This window comes from Sebastes fasciatus, chromosome 3 (assembly GCF_043250625.1).
Source record: "Sebastes fasciatus isolate fSebFas1 chromosome 3, fSebFas1.pri, whole genome shotgun sequence".
In the NCBI taxonomy this organism is placed as follows: domain Eukaryota; kingdom Metazoa; phylum Chordata; class Actinopteri; order Perciformes; family Sebastidae; genus Sebastes; species Sebastes fasciatus.
The window spans coordinates 8,056,869-8,069,597 of NC_133797.1; the positions used below are offsets into that span (position 1 = coordinate 8,056,869).

Genomic DNA, 12,729 nt, shown 5'->3' on the forward strand with positions numbered 1-12,729 from the left:
GTGCACGGTTTAGCTGTAAAATGAGAAAGCTTGTGACCCGGCTGCCATGTTGAGATATCTTGAAGGAACGCTAAGCACCGGTCACATGACCGGAGCACAGCCAATAGGAACGCTCTCTCTCTGAAATGACCTGTGATTGGTAAAAGTCTCCCGTCACGGGCTAGATTTGAATTACAATATGCTGAAAGGTTATTATGGAATTTTTGCCCAATGATGCAAAATATATACCCCCTATGGCCACTTTAAGGTTTGACCTCGAATGGGACTGATTGTAACTACTTACACGTATAAATCAATCCGGGTCGGTGTCCCATGCGTGCTCGCGTGTGGCTATGCTGTTCAGACAAGAATCCAACACAAACTACACAGAAGCACCAAAACCGCACAGTTATATCTAGTGAAGTCCGTCTTGCAATACAGTGTTGGCCGCGGTCGGGGGCCGGGGGAAACTCCGGTGTCTCCCCTGGTCCCTCTGACCGCGGCCGGGAGGCTGAGGCAGGAAAAGCCAACACTAGGATCAGCATTGATTCATGGAGAGACCTTCGTCTGGTCAGCTAACATTACTGCCAAGCAGGTGAAATATAGAGTGATATTGTGGTTTTAGCTGACGTGTGTCGCCTCACTGTGTTGAGTGATGCTCGTTCATGTCTATGTAGCGACACTGACTTTCGTTGACTTAACGGCCACAGGTGTCGCTGTTAACAAGCATTTCTGATTCTTACAAACAGTCCCTTTAAGGTTAAGCATTGTCCTCGAATAGTTAAGGTAAGGATAGGTTATCGGGCAGCGAGTCTCGCAAGAGTTTTTACAATTTTTTTTGCAGATCTCATATCAGATTTTGCAATTTGAGGGTTAATTTCTAGACACAACCCGTAATCTGATTTCTCTGACCTACTCAATAGCAATTAGGAAGGAGGGAGGCTCTCGCTCCGCCTACTGACCATCCCTCAATTTCTGCCCCACTGGTCACAAGTGTATACAAAACAATTTAAGTATGTAGTAGTGCAATGCTTTTGCAGGGGGAAGTTACAGGAAATCAGGAAGGTTAGGTTTTAATCTCCAAGATTTCTTAGGTCTTTCACTGTGTCATCATCTTTACAAGCAGAGGTAAGGTTTACTTTGTTTATATCTTACATTCATGGTATTTAAGGTCTAAATCATCTGGTATTATTATCCAGGGTTGCAGTACACAAATACTTGACAACGTTTGCAAATGTTTCAATCCTGGTAAAGGTAATACAAGGTCTGCAGTATCTTCTTTATGTCAACATAGGAACTTACTAGCAGAGAGATAATTAAAAGGAGATTTTCAAGAAAGATTATTGAAAAACTCAGCAACTCTTTCAGAGGCTAATACTACTGTTTTTTCTTTCATTGGTAGGTCTCTAGCTCATAAAGCAGATGCAAAGATGGCTGTTGAGTACCGTGCCTCTACAGTTTCAAACATGGACATGGAGGACAGTAAAGTTGGCTATAAGCAATTTTTTGGAGAAGGCAGCAAGGTCCAGTATTCAGGTAAAAAAATAAGAGCTTCGTTCCAAATAGGTTGGGTGATGTGATAATATAAATAATATAAACCATGAGACAATAAAAAACATTTGGAGCCATCAGTTCCCCTCAGCTCCCCAGAGCTTTTAAACTTTTTTCTGCTCACTGATTTGTTTTCACAGCCCTCAACTTTACTTTTTTAGTTCAGTCTCAAAGCTCTCATCAACAGAAATCAGAAATGCTATTCCAACCTTATATTTGGAAAGGTACACCTCTGGAATTTGTAGTTAAAACCTTTTTGGTACTTTGGGGGGTTTCTGAGCAGTTTCCAGAACAGAAGTGTTCGACATCCAATCGCCGAAAAAATGCAATTCTTGCAGAAATCTCCAAATATTAAAGCTTTTCATACCTTTCTTATACCGTGGCTTTTTCAATGGTGTTCCTCAAGGTCTTGGTGTCTTAATTTGGTATTTCTAGGGATTATTGATCATTTTTATCAATTCTCGAGTGGTAAAAAATGATTCATTTTAATTTAATTTAATTTTATAACAAATAGTATCAACCCAAAAATTGCTGCAACAACTTATGAGACATAATAGAGCATGGGGATGACCATTGTATACTTCATCATGTTCTAAGCCTTATAGACTTTACAAATGTATTTTAATTAATTGATTAATTAATTAATTAATTAATTATTTTTCTGATTTATGACTAGAACAACTTCACACACAGAGCTGAGCTGCACCTCAAATTAATCTTCAGCTTTCAGATGATGTACACCACTTCTATGTAGCATCTACTGTTGACCTTCTTTTTTTTTAATCTCCTACTGAACATCCCCTGTCCCCCACCCCTACCCCTCTAAAAAAAGAGGGCAGAATGGTAAGGGGTTAAACATTTAACATTTTAACATTTAACCTTAGAAGGTTTATATGTTGAACATGCTAGCAAACCATTGGCTATTTACTGAGTCAACATAGGGCAACATTAGTATCCATTTGGAGTCATGTTTCTGCAACAGCCAGCAGGAGCAGACAGGTAGATTTAAGCAAATAATGAAGCAAAAACTTTATGAGGTAAAAAAACAACAACAACAGCAACAACCTATGTTTACTGCTTTAATCCAATTGCACTAGTGTTAAAACAGGACATTTAGGCAGGACATGGTGAAAATAGTGAAACATCACTGAGACAAAAGAAGCTAACCTATAGCTAAGTACTTCTATATGAAAATAAGCCTACCAAGAGACAATGCAGAAAACTGTCAACCATCAGTGATTTTGTAATAGTGTTTATATCGCGGTATATATAAGGTCTATGTGGGCAATGTTGGAAATCACTGAGCAGGACTGGTTAATATAGGATTTATAGAATTGTTGCATTGTGATTTTCATTTAGTTGACTCTCATGTTTTTTTTTCAATCCATAACCATTTTTTTTTATTTATCTGTAAAGACAAATCAATATAAAACTACATATACTGTGAGATAAGATTTTGTCCATATCACCCAACTCAAGTTAAAATGATATAACCAAGGTTGACAGGTCCTCTGGTTTGTTATAAACTATACAATTTACGTATATTATTTATGTTGGTATATGTAATGTGTTGTTTTAAAAAAATAATGATGACTTATGTGTAATCCTTAAAAATCAATTAGTCAGCGCTTTGGCTTGAAATTACCATTTTTTTTATAGTATTTTGCAACACCACTCAATATACAGATGATGCCACTGAACCACAAGTTCCTCAGAACACTTCCTTAATTTCAAGTTTCGTTTTCTGTCATTCAGTTTATGCATTGAGAAACAGCCCTTTCAGAGCTGCTACAGTTGGTCTCGGGCTGCTGTGTGTTCTCCTCTTGGCTGGGATCATAGGTCAGAGTGTCCACCGTGAGTCCTCCTCTTTGTTTTCTCTGTCAAATATGCACATGTTTTAGAAAGTTGCCCGATGTCCTGGCTGAATTTACTGATTCACTGTTATCTCTCATCTCCCGCAGACCAAAAAGTAGAGCAAGACCATCAGAACAACCTAACAGCCGAAAATAACGAGAGACAGAAACTACAGGAGAACCTGAAGACGGTGCAAAGTGATAAAAAAAGGCTTGAGACCACACGCGATCAGTTAAAACAAAAAAACGATTACTTAACTACTAAGAGAGACCAAATACAGACCAATAACAATTTACTGTCTCAAGAAACAACCAAACTTAGACTTAGCCAAAGTGAGTTAAAGAACAGTAACACGGCTTTCAGCAAAGAGCTAGAACAGCTAAAAGTCACTAAAGACCAGTTGCAGACTAAAAGCGATGCCTTGTCTACAGCTCAAGGCGCGTTACAGAAACAATATGATACAGTGCTCAATCGCAAAAATGAGGTACAGACCAGTTATGACTCAGTGACCAAAGAAAGGGACAATTTACAGAACAAAGTCAATAATGTTACCAGAGCAAGAGATAAGCTGCAGACGGATTACATTGAGTTGGTTAGGAAGGTAGAGCATTTACAGGACAGATACAACTTCTCCAACAGTGAGAAAGACAAGCTGGAAGGCCGTCACCAAAACATGACATTATCAAAAGACACTCTGCAGGCCACTTACAACGTACTGGTAACAACGACAGATGAGTTGCGGGCTTCTTACGCAGCCTTGAATAAGGAAAAAGAAGACCTTGAAAACAGTTGCAAAAGTGCAAAAGTGGAGAGAGACCTGTTGAAGGTGACAAATCACAACCTGACGACTGAGAACGACGCTCTGCAGGCGGAGATTCAGAGACTGTCGTCAATGGTCCCAGGTAAGCAGAAAGAATTAAGACAAAAAAATACATATTTAGCATGCTTCATATGGCAAAATGTCTTCTCACCTTCTCACCTCCAAAATCATGCTCAAAAAAGCTGAAAGGTGCGGTGCCATCTGATGAAAAACAAATCCAAACTCATCACAAACACCACCACTTTAAAAATGTACTCCAACTCAATGCTTGTAAACACTTATTGATCAATAAAAACTTTGCATTTTCAGCTAGGAAGTGCCCCACTGGCTGGGTGATGTTTCAGACCAGTTGCTACTTCACCGCTGTTGGCAAGAGTACCTGGAATGAGAGCAGAAAGTACTGTCAAAGCAAAAGCGCAGACCTGGCAGTCGTAACGACCGCAGAGGAAATGGTTTGTGTAGCTGTGTGCATTTGTCTGTATCTGCATGACTGTCCGTACAAGTGCCACCATAGAAATGCTCATAAAAGCAATATGAATCAGCTTCTTTCTCGTCGTTAAAGATGCACTAATCGATATTTTCATGTTAACAATGAATCAATTGACCATGTGTTTTACAACCTGCAACTTTACTGTTTTGGGTCAGTTCTCCTTAACCAAAAGGAAGTTTTGGCAGGACGTTAACATTTAGAAAACATTAGAATACAGTTTTAGTCACCCTTTAATTTGACAGAAAAATAACTTAAAAGATACACTACTGGAACTTGTAGTTAAACCTGTATTAAAGCTGCACTGGGTAGAATTGGACCAAAATATGATTAAAAAAAGTTATTTTTATAAAACGGTCACTATATCCTGACAGTAGTGCATGGGGCAGGTAATCTGGAAAAAAATCATGTACCTCTGCGTCCTCCGGTGCTCCTAATGGCAACCAATCAGAGCTGAGCTGGAGCCTTGACGTCTCTGAGCAGCTGTCAATCACTTGCGAATTCCGATCAAACGGTCAAACTAGGCAGCGCTGATCAAATATGACTAAATATTCTGTTACAGTAATGCCTATTTATCGCCTCAGATGTTTTCAGAAACATCGTGTAGTGTACTGTTTAGCTGTAAAATGAGAACATTTGTGACCCGGCAGCCATGTTGAGATCTGTCAAGGAAATACAAAGCACCGCCCACCAGCTGGAGCAAACTTTCTCATTTTACAGCTAAACAGTACACTACAAGATGTTCCTGGAAACATTTGAGGCGAGACAGAGGCATTACACTAACAGAATATTAATTTAAATTTGATCAGCACTTCCCGTTTGACCGTTTGATCGGAGTTTGCAAGTGATTGACGGCTGCCTCCGTTGAATGAACAGCCAATAGGAACGCTCTCTCTCTGAAATGACCTGGACAAAGTCTCCCGTCACGGGCTCGATTTTTTACAGCCTGAAAACAGAGCCATGAGGAGGTGCAGAAGTCTAGTTTTCTTTCAGAACACTCAAATTACAATATGCTGAAAGGTTATTATGGAATTTTTGCCAAATGATGCCAAAAACATTCTGCCTACTGCAGGTTTAATTGAATTTTTTTGGGCTTATCGGGGCCAGTGGAATAAGATGTAAACACAGCATTGACATAACCTTATAAAGTTTATATGGTTTGGAAACATTTATACACAGGGAACTCAGAGCCTTTGGCAACCACATATTCACTCGCTTTTAGCTCTGTTTTTGTTCTCCACCAACTCCTTCATTCATAATCTCATTTCATCCATTGTTAATATAAAACTATTGATTATTGCAGCATTAAACTAAAAATGTGTTCTGCGCAAACCAAACAATAGTTGAATGTATGACATGACATAATGTAACGTTATGTGTAAAAAACCTCTGCAGTGTCTGTAATTTTTATGTCTCTTCCCTCATAGGCCTTCATCAATGGCTTGTATTCAATTGACAAAGAAGTCTGGATTGGATTGACTGATGGAGGAATAGAAGGGCAGTGGAAATGGGTTGATGAGACAGCACTGACCACACCGTAAGAAACTTAACTCATATCTTTTAGAACCTGTAAGGACGGGATAGAGCATTACTTATTCTCGTTTTGGATGTCTCTTCTTGTCCTACAGGTTCTGGGCTAACGGCCAGCCCAACAGCTTTGACGGGAGGAACCAGGACTGTGCGGAGTTCTGGCACCGTGCGACGGGGAGGGGCGAATGGAATGATGAGCACTGTAGCATAGAACAACATTTTATCTGTGAGAAGTAGTTTTCATGTACAAAGAGGTCTCGAGGTTTGGCTAGCCACTGGTACTGATGATCATTATGTAATATCAGTACAAAAATATGTATATTAGGGACTGTTGTCTGAATTGGAAATAATAGAAATATCAGACATGGTTTGATTAAAAATACATATTATGTGACCAATTTACACACAATCACAGTGATGAGTATTGCTTTTATGAAGTGAAATTTAAAAGATGCCCTATCTTGTGCCGGGTTAAACTGTCTTGGAACCAGCTTGGTTCAAAGGGGACTGAGATTCCCATAAATGTATATACATGCTGTAGAAACAATTATGTTAGTGCTATGACTCATATATGGAGTTTGAGCTTGCTTTAAAATGTGTCCTCTGGCACCAGGCCCTGGTCTGCCAACAGCTAAAAGAGAGGTAAACATGGTGAAAGTGATTTGAAGTTAGCGATGTAACGTCAGGTTTAATGCTGAGTGGTCTGTTCTACGACGGTGGTTAATTTCTCACTGGAGTAGATAGCCATGGTAACATATGCTGCACGTCTAACCTGCTCCGGAGGTTAGGTTCAAGATAAGAGATCAACTCGTATAAAAGCACCGCCTACTAACCAATCAGAGCTCGGTGAGCGGATTGTATGATAATATTACACAAATACGAAGAAGATAAAGTCATAGTCCAGGCTAAAAGCAACACAGTTTAAAAAGACAAATGCAGCAAAGACAGCTGGCTGTATGCTGTGGGTGTTTACCGCTTTGAATTATTTTTTTATATTTATTTTTTTACTTGCTCTCAAGTCCGTTTCACACCGCCGGAGTAGGGGACGCAGCTGAAAGAAGGGTCAAATAGTCATACACGCCTCATCATCCCCAAAGGACATAATGTTACCTACTGTAATCTATTTATCAGTTCTATTTGGAAAGCTGTTTATATTTCACTGCCCCATCTAGACGACAATATCTGACTTTTGAGTATTCCGTTTAATTAATAAATCTGTTAATTTACGCATTCACACATCTTTTACCAGGTGTCCTTCCTGCATTTGGCAGCTTCAACTGTGTCACTATAAACCTGGATTATGTGTTTAACTTCTTCATATTTCTCTAATATTATAGTTTGCTTTTCATTTGTAAAATATTCCGCTCTACTGACAGTAGACTTGTCGATGTTTGCGATTGGTCACATGCTGCAAACACCGGCCATTTTATGTGCACACGCTCACAGCCAGATAGAGAAACCCTGGGTTGGTTTACCGAAGTGATATCCAACGTCGTAGGACCGCTTAGCATGAGCACGTTTGTTAGGGTTAGTTAAACCAGATAACGAGAAGATACCCTGGGTATGTTGAACTTTGTAGTACAGGCGTCAGGAAGGCATAAATCCAACCAGTATGAAGGTTCACACATAATCCAATATGTATTAGCAACTATTCAATTTGTGTTTTAACTATTTAAATTTACAAATGAAAAAGGCTGCCTACTTGCAATTAAATGTTTTTTTTTGGCTTACTTTATATTCTTATAAACACATTTTATGTAATGATTCATGTAAACACATACAATGAGTGATTTTAAATAAAAATAATAATTCACCTTGTGCCACTAGAGTAATGACTCACACTCAAAGAGTTTTTCAATATTGGGACACTTCAAGCTATAGATATTAGAGAGATTGTTGCCCTTTTTTCCTAAAAAGAAGGGTATCAACAATGACTTGTGGTGGCTCTCTAGGAACAATATCCTCTGTTTGTATGATATTGTGGAGCAAATTCATGACATTAATCAGTAGTGACTAATATGATCCAGGTTATGGGATGTCATTAAGAAGTATTTGTCTGTAATTCCTGGTTAGTTAAAGGAATACTTCAGCCCCAAAATGATCATTGGTATATCAATGATCATTTTGGGGGGTGAAGTGATCATTGTTATATCAATTACTCACCCCCTTTTACCGTCAATTTGTGATATAAACTTTACTTTTTATTTTTATTAATCATTGTTTCAGGTCTATGGTACGACGGTACAACGGAGTATTAGGGCCACATTGAGGAAAAATAAATAAATCTGAGATTTTGAGAATAAAGTCATAATATTACGAGAATAAAGTCATAGGTTTACGATAAAAAAAGTTATAGTATCATGAGAATAAAGTCATAATAATATAAAGTAGTAATTTTACGTGCTATTTTTTTTTCTCGGAATATTATGACTTTATTCTCATAACATTACAACTTTTTTTCTCGTAATGTAACAACTTTTTTCTCGTAATATTATGAATTTATTCTCGAAAACTCCGATTTTTTTTCCCTCAATGTGGCCCTAATACTCCGTAGTACATTTGCACTTGGGCCCTCACTGTATTAGACTTATATACTATATACTTAGACTATAAACTGTGTTACTTTCATCACAATGCTCAAATGTTTTGCGGCCCTAGACAGATTTCTTTTTTAGTTTTTTGCCTAAAATGGCTCTTTTGATAGTAAAGGTTGCGGACCCTTGCACTAGATGAATTGAAGCAAATGGGGGCCGCGACAGCAAAACTCTATCAAAACATCCGTTTACAAACTCTCACACAACTCAGGGCATTATAATCCAAGTCTCATTTATCCAGTCGTATGCTCACTACTTCCCAAACACATGTGTTTTCGCTAAAACTTAACCATTTAAAACACTTTTAAAAACAACCACACAAACAGTCTGTGTTTCTTTGTTCAAGTTTTCTTCAAGAATTCAAGGTAAGACGGGGTGAGTACTTGATATATAAATGATCATTTTGGGGTATTCTTTTAACAGTTAGTCTATTTGAGGCCATTGTATCCTTTTTTTAGTGCACTTTGTTTGACATATGTGGTATGTTTGTTGGGATTTTCTTGACTGATGCACTTGACCTCTTAATATTGCCTGGAATGCTGCTCACAAGTCCTTTTCCCCACCAGATTCCACTGTTCAAGCAGCTGAGTTTTTGAGGGTTAAACTCTCAGTAATGAGATACCCAAATATGTTTTTTTTTTCTTTTAAACATGAGAGGATCACCATCTACAGCATTGCAAAACAAAACCAGCCTGGTCTCTTAAAAATGATGTTCCCATAGAACGAAACTGCATTGTGGATTACATTTTGAGGGAAAAAAACGGATTTCGTCGCGGACTATAGAAGTGTTTTCTATACAGTTAATTTAACTAAGTACAATAGATCACAATCTTAAATGGATGTTTGTTTATCTAATTCCTTGTAATTCCTTCACTCTTTCTTAGATCCTACATGTGCCTTTAGCTCTTTAATGCTTGAACCCCATCTGCTCTGTGACTCTATTTCTGGCAATTACTCTGGGACTCAAAGGCAAGCAGCAGGTGCTAGAGTTAGACAAGGAAATTATTCAATTTTTAACTGCATGTCTATGTCAATTTAATGACAAACTTTTAAAAGTATGGTAATGCTTAGAAAAAATAAAATCTATAAATAGATTGTTATTTTTTGTACATATCTAACAATATGTCAGAATCAGGTTTATTGTCAACATAATAAAATAAAAACAAGTATTGCAAAAAAATCGAGAAACATGAATATATAATAGAAGAATATTACGTAACGTATTACCTAAAAACAGCAGACAGTTATTGTGACCAAAATGCGAAGCTTGGTTTGTGTAGCTTGGTTCTTATAATTACTGAAGACAACAATGGTGAAAGTTAAGCATTAATGTGATCATGAACAGCTACAGTAAGCCGGCCATTTTGGACGGAATGGATTGAAAAAAAAAAAAGAAGAAATGTAACTGTATAATCATCAACATCAGACATATGAACCATAATTAAGGTTTTTGATGTGGCAAAAAAGTTAAAATAGATTTTTTTGGTCTAACTAACAGAAGCCAAAATATTTTCTTTATGACTAGTAGTTTGCTGCCATCGGTGTGTGAGTGTCAATGGATGAACTGGAAGTGAACTGTTAAGTGCTTTGGATAAAGGCGCAATATACAGTGAGTAAAGTCCAATTACAATTTTCCAGGTGACTGACTCATCACTGACGAAAATTTAACTGAATCAGTGCCTAATTCATACCTCAGTCATTACCAAAGGGCTGACCCCTATTTCACTAGATAGAAAACAAAGAAAGAACTTTTCTTCTCAAAAAGTGAGATAACTTATATATGGGGACTCAAATAGACAGTGACGGTAAGGCACAGCTGGGTGTGGAAGATGTAATCTTCAGCCTACACACACCCACCCGCAAACACCCTCCCCCCCGCCACACACACACACACACACACACACACACACACACACACACACACAAACACACGCACACACACACACGCACACACACAGACACACACTTTCCCTCTATCTGTGTGTGTATTCATCTGTCTGTCTCTACTCCCCCACCCACTCAAACAGGTAGGTGGTGAGTTCTCAGTTTGGCTGCACTGCTGTGTGGGAACAGCTCCATGTACACTTACACCACTCTTCAGAAAGGTGAAACACAAAGTCTCTGCCTCACTTCCACACACACACACACACACACACACACACACACACGCATGCACGCACACGCACGCACGCACGCACGCACGCACGCACGCACGCACACACACACACACACACACACACACACACACACACACACACACACACACACACACATATACTGTATATATATACAGTATATATATATATATATAAAACACTCTAAAATCTTCCATGCGCAGGTCTCCACCTCTGACAATGCCATGAAGTCATAAAAAAGTCGTAGTATATTATGTAAAAAAAGTCATAGGATAGTACATCAAAAAACGTATAGTATAGTATTTTTACTTTTTTGGAAACTTTTTTCAACATACTATTCTCTGCCTTTTATGATTTTTTCGACATGCTATACAATTAAATTTTTTTTGTTTTTTTTGGCATGACTTTTTTATGGAAAAAATTTCAACATACTATACTATAACTTATTATTACTTTTTTCGACAAAACTATACTATGACTTTTTTGATATACTATACGATGACTTTTTAAAACTTTTTTCAACATACTATACTATATCTTTTGTATTACATTTTTAGATATACTATACTGTGAATTTTTGTCACTCTTTTATACTATGACTTTTTTTTGCTTTTACTTTTTTTCGACATACCATATTATGACATCTTTATGAATTTTTTCAACATACTACAGTTAGACTTTTTTTATGACTTTTCAAAACTTTTTTCATAATACAATACTACGACTTTTTCAGATTTTTTTAGACACACTATACTAAGACTTTTTTCGACATACTATACTATGACTTTTATCTCTTACTTTTTTCGACATTCTATGATACAACTTTTTAATTACGTTTTTCGACATACTATACTATGACTTTTTTATCACTTTTTTCGACATACTATACTATTACATTTTTATGACTTATTTTGACATATTATACTACGACATTTTTCGATATACTACATGACTTTTTATAACTTTTTTCAACGTTCTATAGAGTGACTTTTTTCAGTTTTTTCGACATATTATACTATGACTTTTTTTTTTTCTTTCTCCGACATACCATATTATGAATTTGTTTTTCTTACTTTTTTCAACATAATATACTATGATGTTTTTCCAACATACTATTCTATGACTTTATATAAACTTTTTTCACAATTCTATAACACAACTTTTTTTTCACATTTTTCGTTAAAAAAAATTAAAAGTTACGGTAAAATATATAATCATAAAAAAGTAATATTATGGTATGTCGGAAAAAAAAAGTCACGGTTTAGTTTGTCGAAAAAAGTCATAGTGTAGTATGTCAAAAAAAGTCATAAAAAAGGTCGTATATTAAAAAAAATTCATAAAAATGTCATGGTAAATTTATCGCAAAAAGTAATAAGTAGTATAGTACTTCAAGAAAACGTAAAAAACAAGTCATAGTATAGTATGTCGAAAAAAGTTATAAAAATGTCACTGTATCCCCTCCAACACATAACTGGATATAGGAAATATTCCATTGCTCACAATTAGAAAAGTTAAAACTCTCTCTGGAAGGATACCTGGAATCCTTCTACAAAACTCTGAGTCTTCTACGGTTCTATATGAATGACCTCATTATTACTCCTGACACTGACTGTGTTTCCTGAGTGGAGCTTGTGGGGCATGGAGAGAGAGGAGAGAATGATCTACTACTCCTTTCCTACTTTTTAGTTATGGCCTATTACTAATAATAATATGTCTCTCTCCAGAAAACTTACCTCAACTCCAACCAATACTATTGTCATTACTATTTTACTCTTACTT

The 12,729-nt window shown here is 37.0% G+C and overlaps 1 protein-coding gene across 1 annotated transcript; it reads left to right on the top strand.

Annotated features, from left to right (window-relative positions):
• Positions 1–962: 962 nt before the first annotated feature.
• Positions 963–8,039, top strand: LOC141763936 (uncharacterized). The gene is made up of 7 exons (XM_074628766.1): positions 963–1,107; positions 1,382–1,515; positions 3,286–3,384; positions 3,492–4,286; positions 4,514–4,656; positions 6,119–6,228; positions 6,320–8,039. Exons 2-7 carry the CDS (start codon positions 1,410–1,412, stop codon positions 6,456–6,458), a joined length of 1,392 nt encoding a protein of 463 aa, XP_074484867.1. The 5' UTR covers positions 963–1,107; positions 1,382–1,409; the 3' UTR covers positions 6,459–8,039.
• The last annotated feature ends 4,690 nt before the right edge of the window (positions 8,040–12,729 follow it).

Excerpts from the sequence above, each read along its gene's own strand:
- LOC141763936 (XM_074628766.1), top strand. The coding sequence starts at position 1,410 with ATGGCTGTTGAGTACCGTGCCTCTACAGTTTCAAACATGGACATGGAG. Across the intron at positions 4,657-6,118 it reads TAACGACCGCAGAGGAAATG|GCCTTCATCAATGGCTTGTA; the intron begins GTTTGTGTAGCT and ends CTTCCCTCATAG. Across the intron at positions 6,229-6,319 it reads GAGACAGCACTGACCACACC|GTTCTGGGCTAACGGCCAGC; the intron begins GTAAGAAACTTA and ends CTTGTCCTACAG.